Genomic DNA, 10,458 nt, shown 5'->3' with positions numbered 1-10,458 from the left:
GGCAGAAAGCCAAGCCAAGAGCACTCATTTTCTCAGCCTTCTATCACAAGCGGCCTAAGTGCACTTATCGGAAAGCAAACGCATGGGGCTGCATTACTGATGTCTGAACCCGCAGCAGGGCCTTTGTGGGCAGGCGGCTGCTGAGAAGTCAGCTGGCTTCCACCCTTCGGCTGGAAAAAAAGCTTTGGTCTCCCTGAATTGCACCTTTTATGGCCTTGATGCAATTTTCCTGGGCTTCCACACCCAACTAGCTGACACCGAACCCTGCTAGGGCTTCTGTCAAAAGGAAGCAAATGACAGTGAATAATTCTACAGCTCAGGCTGTTCTGTGTTCTTGGGTGGATGTATATGGTGTTAATATAAACAGTGTGCTGACCAAGCTTGGGCCCGGGGCTGGGAGGGGACCTGATTCATCAGGTTTCTTTGGGACAGAATGGACTGCCCTGGAAGGCTTTCTGTTTCTAGTGTTTTTTTTGGGGGGAATTGTAATAGTTACCAGAAAAGAAAAAAAAGGAAACCACCTCCACAGCTTGCCTAATCTTAAAGATATGAATTGGTCAAAATAGAGCACAGACAACACCAAATGCCACAAAAGCCCACTAATTTCTCCTGAATGGCAAGTCTTCATTATCATTCTCTCTGGTCTCAGCCCCAAGCGCACATTCTGCCATGTTCTCTTCCTGCCTCCAACCCAACTTGGAAGTTCTGAAATAACTTTTTGCCCACTATCCACAACTTTTTCAGTCCACTTTCCCCAGTGATGGGCCAAGAGGAGCTACTTCTGAAGGCCCATCCACCTCACAGCCAGTCCCTGCTGCTAAGGCAGATAAGAGAAGGAGGCCGTTTTCACAGTCATGAACCTCATGAATCTCTTCTATGCAGTTATGGTGAGCTGACCATGTCCTCGCTCCAACCTGCTTTTCTCAGGTCCCATTAAGCGGAGAGTCTATGAACTGTCTTAAGGGAAGTGTGTGCTATCATCAGAGAGTACAGCAGGTAATGCATTAGTTAAAGATTTGCTTCTTGGGGCCAGGAATGTATAATGTCAGGGGCCTTACTGATCATGGTTGTGCCACCCGCTAAGGCGGCCTTTGTCCCTTGGAAGAAGTCATCCACTGTGGTCATCCCCTTGTAGGGCATCTGGAAGTGAGTGTGGACATCGATGCCGCCAGGAATCACCATCTTCCCATTGGCCTCGATGGTCTTCACTCCTCCAGGGACAATCAGGTTGTCTCCGATTTGCCTGGTGAGACAGTGAACCAAATGGCAATTTAAAAGAGTGGCTTTGAAGAAAAACATAATATTATAAAAATTTTAAACATTGTTACATAGTTATCAAAGTACCCTTTGCAAGTGATTCACAAGTTTAGCAACTAGAAACAAGTAAAGATAGGTATACGTACAGAAAACAGTTTTTACAGACACAAAACAATCCAATATGCTATTTGGTAGAACCATGTGTCCTGGTTTAGTATTGTAACCCCAGGGGTTTGATAGTTCCTAGAATATAAGGTGTGAAATAAACATTTTTGAAAATATCAATATTTTTATTATCAGTTTCATTTTGTTCTTTTAGTTAAGGATGAAGAATAACATTTAGAAAGGGATCGTAAGAGTATAAAATAATTAACTGTTAGGAGAGATTTCAGGAGGTAATGAATTATTTAAAGAACTGATATATGAACTTAGCCATCTTCTAAGTGGGTTCATCTATGCTCCTAACAGAAAAAGAATCTGTGTGGGGCCTTTTGCACCTCAGTCTTCACTCCCAACTGCACCCTTCTCTGATCATTTATCTGTCAATCACAGCTGAAGGCAGATGCAAAAGGAGGAAGCCAGTGATGCAGACAGCCAGCCCCAGCTACTTTGTTGGGGTCAGCATCTCAGTAGAAGCTTCAAACCAAGGAAAGATGATTATGACAATCTCCACCAGACACACCTTCACCCAGGAAACTTAAGAGCATTCCAGGGAGGAAGAGTGGGGGACTCAGGTGGAGAGGAAACCACTGTGTATGCGAAAGTCACACTACACACAGCGAGTGACAAACACAAGCACTCCTGACACACAATGTCACCTCACAGACCATCTTATGTTGCTTAGATTTGAAGTGATTTCATACCTTTGATTTAAATGGCCTGTTAAACCTGTCCAATATGGATTCCAGGTAGAACTGTGATTCCTAAGCCTCTACATTGTCATTAAACATCTCCTACGTTGAGGATACATGTGTCCCACCACCGATGGCAGGAATGCTTCCCTTTGTTCATAGCTGGCCAGGAAAGACACTCCCTCGGGGCGGTAAGAAGTCCATCCTGGCCTGCCAAAACCTTAGTTCTGCAACTAAAGCAAAGTACTCCTGACATCTCTAAGAGTTCGACTTCACCACATCACCACGGGGCCATTCCAGAGCCACCACAATTCAAAACACACTGTAGAAAAAATGCAGCCTCTGAATGTAACCCCATTCTAGTCCAGAAACTGGCCAGCTGTGTTCTGTTTTCCTCCCTCACTGATTTTTCTCGGACAGAAATTGAAAACCAAGGGCACATTGCCTGGCCCGTGTGTATACGTATATATATTTCCACCATTTTGACAAATGGTATGACACCAAGTCTGAAACAGAAATACCTTCCCCCCCTTTTCCCCACCAAACTACTCATGGTCACATTAATCCTTGAAGGCTCAGCTTCCATCTCCCTTCCTTATTCATGTTTCTGCTGACAGCCAGATCTAACAATTAAGAGTGTGGATAGCTCTGGATGTGGGCTATCTAGATGCACAGGCTTGGTTCTGCCAGTTACTAGCTTTATGACCTTGGCCAAGTTACTTAACCTCACCAGGTCTCAATTCTTTCATCTGTAAAGTATAATAAAAATACCTCCTATGGGGTGGTCGTGTAGATTAACTGTTAAGATGTGTTAGCCCCAAAGAACACTGTTAAGTATATAAGAATTCAACAAATGTCAGCTATTATATTACCCCCATATAGGCCTCTTCTTCTTCTGAATCTCATCTATTCTACTAATGTAATACTTGATATTACTATTATCAGATAATGTTATATCGGTCCTTTGCATACATACAGATTTCTCAGTTTGCTTAAACGACTATAAGGTCCCTGGGGGAAGAAAGCATGATGGTTTGGGTCTCTAATGGTATCTACCATAGTACGGGAGAGAGCAAGTGTCCAGTTACCTAGACAACTGCTTTGCACTTAGCAGGCACTTTATAAATATTCACAGGAAAACAACAATCTAATAATTGGAGGAAATTACAGACACTCCTCGACTTACGATGGGGTCACATCCTATCATTAATTGAAAATATTGTAAGTTGAAAATGCATTTAGTACTTCGTAGCTTAGTCTAATCTACCTTTAATGTGCTGAGAGCACTTAGATTAGCTTACAGTCAGGCAAAATCATCTCCCGGCCGCTGCCCAGTATCACGAGAGAGTATCACACCGCTTATCACTACACTAGTCCAGGAAAAGATCAAAACTCAAAATTCGAGGTTGAAGGTGTAACACTTTCATACCACTATAAGAGTTGAAAAATCCTAAGTCGAACCATCATTAGGTCAAAGATTGATCGTATTTCTGTTTTCATGCTCTGCAAGTTAAGAATGTTGTTAGAGATACACAAAATTTCAGGATTGCATGAAGATCATGTTTATCCAACCTTCTCTCCACCACCAACACATATATCTGATGTTTAAATTTCTTCTATAACATCCTTGGCAAGTGACCTCCTAGTCTATTCTAATAGAAACGGTGAAAAGGATTCATTTTACATATTCAACTGTGAGAATAGATACCTAAATCACTGTGTGAAGATGGATTCTCAGCCTGGATTTAAGGCTCGACTATGAATAGTTCTATGATCGTTAGTGATGCCTGTCATAAGCTCTGCAATGAGGAAGAAGCATTAGGTACTACCTTTTTCCCCATCTCTAAATCTCCAAATGAGAGAATTCACTACCTCCAAAGAGAGCCAACTATATACAATAATTTTCTAGTAATAGAAAAATATAAAATCTATGGTTCATATTTTGACAAAATTATTGTTTTTTGTTGGTTAGCTTGCCTCGTATTTCCATCCGCCCTACTCCTAATATGAAAAAGTATTTCTGTAAATTGGCAAGGCAACTAAACACCAATGCCTTTATTCTTGCATTTGTTCGTTCATTCATTCATTCATGCATTCAATGTATCTGATTAATATGTTGAAATTTGGCAAGTTATTTACTTTCTCTGCTCTTCTTTCTCCTCTTCTGAGAAGAAGGAAATAATAGTGCCCACTTCATAGGATTGCTGGCAGATTAGATGAGAGAAGGCATGTAAAACATTTAACACAGTGCCTGGCACATACTACATACTCAATAAAAGCTACCTCTTATAAAAGTGCTAAGTGCTTTAAGTGCTCAATACGGGGTTAAGTGCTGGGGATATGGAGATGAACAAGACATGGTCCTTGCTCTCGAGGGGGCCTAACGGTGTCAGAACTGCTATAATTGATAAAAGCACAGGGTGTTTTGAAAGCTCATAGAAGGGAAAGCTAGCCTACATTTGAGGGCGGGTAGGGAATGTCCACCTACAAAAAGTTATTTCTAAGCCGAGTTTTCAAAGATAAGTAAGAGGTCTCCTATAACCAGAATCTTAAACTAGCCAATGAAGTTGAGTAATATAAAAATACAAAAATAAAACTGAACGAGGTCAGGGATGGTGAATAGGATGAACTGGATACACCGGTTTCATACAATATCTTATCATTGGGTGGTGTCCCTTGCTTTAAATGATGAAAGGCTATGTGGAGACCAAAATATTTTTTAAAAGTCACTGTGTAAGGAACCTGCACATAAAGCTTACCTGGCTATGCTACTTATAGGCATCCAATAGCAAATTATTTTCTAAAGAAATTAGACATCCCTAAACTATTTTGAAATCTTGCCAGAAATGTATGTTCTATCTGCGTCCTGCCCATCTAAGTTTTACTTAAGTCAAGGTTCAGTTTAAATACCCTCTCCATTCCAAAAAGAAAACAAAACAAAATAAAAAATAACAAAAAAAACCCTCCTCTGAAGGGATTTGTCCTTATATTTTTAGGGTGCTATAATTTGCGCACATTTTTGTATTTTTAAGGGCATTTCTCCATTTCTCCAAGACCCACAGAGTGTCCATTAATGCAGCCTGCACAAAGGGACCCTTGGCATCATTTGGGTGATTTGAATTCAGATTTTCACTTCACTCATGTAATCTAAGTGAATTAAGGCTAGCTCCCACTTTTAAAGGATTATATGCATCCAGATTGAAGGACTAAAATAAAGACTTGTTTTCAAGGAAAAGAAACAATTAAATACAGGGAACCATCAGCCCAGTAAGCAAAAAGTAGCAAGCTTCTTTCTGAGCCTCTAATGGAGAGAGAAAGTACAAAAAGATACAGAGAAGGGATTTATACACCTACTTTATTAAGCCATCTTCCATGTAAATATCAGCATAAAAAGATTGATCATCGTTGACGATTCTGCCTCCCTTGATAAGAAGACGGTCACTCTAGAAAAGAAGGAACACACAAGTCATTCTCACAGCTAAGATTGCAAGGAAAAGCAGTCTAGAGGTCTAGTAGAAACACATTTACTAAAGACATCTGTGTGCTTGATGCACTCAATAATGAACTGGGTATATTTGTTGGGGATCTAGTCTTTCTTGTTTGCCTCTAATTCAAATTATTCTGGAGTTTCACCTCTTGCTTCTGCAATCTATCATAGCCACTCAGAAACCTAGCCACTTGAAGGAATATACTCTTTTTATTATCTTTTCTGCTTCAGTAAGCACTCAATATACAAAGTAGGATAATATATACGTCAGTGCCTAGCACCCAGTCTGGTATTCTGTTGGCACTCATTAGTGATTCTCAAAAATAGAACTTAGGATCAGGCATATATATATAAAACAGCCTTTAAAAATCTTTGTAATGACATGGGGATCGTGTTATTTTTAAAATTCAGAATACTTATGCATGTATGCATACATGCACACAAAGTTATGGATTGTATAAGAAAACCACTCGATGGAAAAAAGACAAAATATCTATAGTGTTTAACTCGAGGTAGAGAAATTATGCAGGATTCATATTTGCTTCATTATACTGTCTTTCTCACATTTTCTTCAGTGTATTTCTTTAGTGCTTTGATTATTAAAAATTGCTTTTTCTTAGGAGAAAAGTCTTTAAAAATTATAACTTACATGAAGTATGGATAAGTGACCCAACTGGAAACAATGCACACATACTCCAAGACTATTAACAAAATATACACACATTTTATATATAAGTCAGAAGAAAGACAAATCAGCACCAGCTTTAGAGATCACAGATTTCATTAAGTGAATGGAGCTTAGACTGCAGCATGAATGATGGATCAAGCTTTGTTAGGTTCATGGGGGAAGAAGAGAATTCTTAGGAGCCTAGTTGAGTGGAACTATAGAATGAACAATAAATGGTAGGTTGGATTTTGTTAAGAATTCAACTTAGGACTTCAACTCCATCCATCCAACCAATCTTCCTTTCTTCCTTTCTTCCTTCCTTCCTTCCTTCTTTCCTTCCTTCCTTCCTTCCTTCCTTCCTTCCTTCCTTCCTTCCTTCCTCCCGCCCACTCGTCCTTCCTTCCTTCCTTCCTTCCTTCCACCCACCCACTCACTTGTTCAGCAAATAATTATTTAAGATTTATTATTAAACAGATGGGGAGGGTGCGATTATGAATAAGTCACACCAAGTCACAGCTTTTATGGAACTTAAAGGGGAAGCTGGCAGTAAAGAAAAAAGAACATGAACAAAACAAAACGTAAAACTGTATTAAGTGTCACAAAATATATGGAGGCGGGGAGGGCACTTTTTTAAATAAAGGCTGGAAAAGGCCTTTTCAGGAAAGATCAATTTAGATAGTTGTGGGGATGGAGAACCACAGGCAGATGGAGTAGTGTGTGCAGAAGCCCTGAGGTAGTAGTTTTTTTTTTTCCTTTGAAAACTCGAAAAAGATCAATGTGGAAGGAACTTAGAAATCAGGAGGGAAGTGGTATGAGAAAGTTGTTGAAGTAGGTGCTGGATTTTCAGAAAGGACAAGCTGACTTCTGGCTACAGAAATAAAAGTGAACAGGGCCAAAAAAAAAGAGAATTGAAAGTAGGGCTTCATGGGGAATATAGCCAATTTCCACTTAGTTTCTCCTGCTTCCAAGGTATGGCATGAGAATAAGAAATTTCATCGTGCCGTATTGCCAGGAGAGAGGATTTTTAGAAGATACATATCAACGATGCGCTTAGGAAAGAACCCTACGTATGTGGCAAGGAAGACGTGCCGATGAGGTCCAACTCCCACCACGCATGATCCACAGGCCCCTCGTGACCCGGCCTTGGTCAGTATGTCCGCCCTCATTTCCATCACGAATTGCCTTGTATTTTACACGGTGGCAAAACTAAGAAACAAGTCATTCTTGTCATATATCAGGCTCCCTGGCCACCAAGCCTTTGACAAGATGTTCTCTCTGCCTTCTCATACGTTCTCTAACCATTCTGTCCTCTGCCAGCCTCCAGTCAAAGGGTTTCTCCCCTAGGACACATTACTTGATATTCCAGCAAATTCCACCTGCTCCCTTTACAACTAAGTTCAAAAAATTATATTGTTTTACAATAGCGGCTTTATTGTTCATTTTTTTCCCGACTAGAGCACACACTCCTTTATTCTTAGAATCATGTGTCTTTTGATCTTTTTACCTTAGTTCCAAGAGTCCATCCTTAGCAGCTGTTAAATATTGGTCATATGAATGAAGAGTAGGACACAGGAAGTTGTATTATATAAGTATAACGGTAAGGCCATCTGAGACAGAAAATTATGCAAAGTGACCAAAAAATTGGACTTCTAAGAAATTTTTTTTTTCAGTTGTAATCTATTATAATCTACTCTGTTAACAGTAATTGAAAAATTATAGAGGCAGTCCTAGGACTGTGCTTCCTAAACTAGGGTGCATGTTAATAAAATAAAGATTCCCATGGCCTGCTCTGGCCACCAAATCTGTATTTTACAAACTCCACACCTGGCTCTTATGCAGCCATCAGCCAGCCCAGGGCCAAGTCACAGGCCAATAGCAGGAACCGCTGCCCCAGGCACAGTTCTGTGCATCAATGAGGGCGAAAAAAGCATCTCTAGCAGGAGCTTCATGGTAATAACAATCTTGGTAACTATAAGAGTTCCTTCTCATAGCTCAGTGCTTTCCTGATGTTCTTTATCTTTCCAGCAAAGAGCTGAAGTAAGCTGTTTTTGGAAAGGAGCCAGTTACTGACTGAAGTGACACCAGCTATGAAACATGACCATCTTCTTACCTGGGGACATCTAGCCCTGAGCCACCGGCATGATGATCACTTCCTTCAACAAATATTAAATGTCAGCACAGGGGCAAAAGCTATATCAGGCCCAATGTACATCAGGGGGATTAGTAAGAGCTGATACGAGTGGCAATAACACCATTGAGATGGGGTGTTTGGAAATTCTTTAAATGATAATTAAATAAACCTTCTCTGGCTCAATAATCAGGAATCTAAACAGGTACAGCACAAAGATAAGTTACAGGCCTGGTGCAGTTTCCAGAGATGGGAGTACCAAGACCCATGCTCCACGGGCTGTAGTATTCATGTTATTATTTGTTTTCATCACGCAGGGCAGAGATAGCAAAACCTCAACTCACAGAGCTTCAAACAGATGCTGCCCCTGTGGTCCTCAGCTTGCCCCCCTAAAGTGGTTAATAACACTGCTTTAATAATTTTCTTTCTTTCCATGCCTGTGGGATGGGATCCACTACAAAGGGCAGCCCAGGCAAACTGTCATCAGACACAGAAGAAGCTGAAAAGCAAGTCAGCCTGGGCACCGAAGAATGACACACTACTGACCACACCCAAGGCACATAAAACCAAACCTCACTGGTTACAGAACATGCTTGTTTGTGAATTCATAAACCAGTTTGATAGAGTAACACACGCTAGGGTCAAAAACCAACAAGAAGAACAAATCTGATGCCTAAGATTGAAAGGCATCCTAGATGATGTGAGAGGTGACTGGTGAATGTGGCTTTGTGGGCTCTTCACCTTCTGTTCTCGGCAGCTAAAGTTGTCAAGCACACATGTGCTGATGCCCGAGGAGGTACGATGGTTTAGCCTAGAGCCTACTATTTCTCATGTAATGACAGTGTAAAGAATGACGGTATTTCTAGAGCACATTGGAAGGCCCTGGTGGGTATTTGGAACCCGAAACAAAGCTATTCGAATCTGAAGCAGTCAGCAGAGAACTCTTCCCATGGGAGTGCCAGTCATACCAGAAGGCAAGCTGGGGTCCAGCTGCATTCTCCCACCACTGGGAGAATCGGGTAGACCACTTAACTGGGTGTGTAGTCTTGAGTTAGGACTTAACCTCTCAGGACCTTAGTGTTTTTATTAGCTCAGAGTAGATAACAACACCTAGCTCATTGCACAGGGTGGCTGCCAGGAAGAAATGAGGGAAAAAAAGTGTGTGTGTGCGTGTGTATGTGTGTGTGCGCGTGCATGCGTGCGTGTATGTGTCACATATAAAAATATCTAGCACGGAGTAAACACCTCTAAATATTAGCTATATTTATTTCTTTCATATTATGTATAGTACCTTCAAATTTTTAAAAGCCTTAAAAAGTATGTTGAAGTAGGAGGACTGTTCTCATTCCCGAAATGGGGAGCATATACACAGAGAGGTAAATGACAGAGGTGATGAGTTCCAGCTGGAAGCAAATCCAGGTCTCCTACCTTGTGGCACCACATTGATTTCTACCTGTACCAACCGTCCTTAAACCTTATGACAAGTGGCTCTTTCTGACAGACTCTCTTCTCTGTTTGATACTCAACCTGACTGTTCCAGTGCTGACACTGCTAACCCAGTTCCCCGTGGTGGCTAACTTTAGAAATCTCATCATTTTTTTGCCACTACTTAGAAAATCAATGCGTTAAACCTGCCCCTCATGGCCCGAATGTGTTGATGCAGCTTATAATTTATAATCCAGGGTAGCACAGACCCTGGAAATCTGATAAAGTGATAAAGTCAAGGTCCAATCTTTTTTCCTTCACTAAGCGATAATAAGAATTAAGAAAACGACTAGAAAAAAAAAAATAGGAGTTTGTAAGAAAAAGGGAGAGAAAAGAGGATGGGGGAGGCGGGGAGGAAAGGCAGGAGGAAGTAAACTCTACAGTAAGGGATGTCGTTGAGAACAGCTGTGATTCAAACTAGAATGGAGAATGAAAGGACAGAATTTTGGACTCAAGCCTTTTGGAGATGTTGGCTGCCATTTTGATTTTCCTCATCTAGTCTTTAACTTAAACAATTTAAACTGCCACCTCCGTCTATCAGAAGTAACAAGACCATGCCCCCAGAGCATTCAGAGCCCTCCCT

The 10,458-nt window shown here is 40.9% G+C and overlaps 1 protein-coding gene across 2 annotated transcripts in view; it reads right to left on the bottom strand.

Moving 5' to 3' along the window:
• DPYSL3 (dihydropyrimidinase like 3) overlaps window positions 1–10,458 on the bottom strand; it is a 99,644-nt gene that overhangs the window by 26,866 nt on the left and 62,320 nt on the right. For both annotated transcript variants that reach the window (XM_025040739.1, XM_006922953.3), the window contains exons 2-3: window positions 5,463–5,551; window positions 1,059–1,243 (exon numbers count right to left, since the gene is read on the bottom strand). In XM_025040739.1, the coding sequence (XP_024896507.1) occupies window positions 1,059–1,243; window positions 5,463–5,551 (274 nt within the window). The remainder of the gene's footprint in view (window positions 1–1,058; window positions 1,244–5,462; window positions 5,552–10,458) is intronic.

Source organism: Pteropus alecto, unplaced genomic scaffold, assembly GCF_000325575.1.
Source record: "Pteropus alecto unplaced genomic scaffold, ASM32557v1 scaffold78, whole genome shotgun sequence".
Lineage (NCBI taxonomy): Eukaryota > Metazoa > Chordata > Mammalia > Chiroptera > Pteropodidae > Pteropus > Pteropus alecto.
Note: the sequence above shows the minus strand (reverse complement) of the source record. Positions and strands in the feature narration are given on the sequence as shown.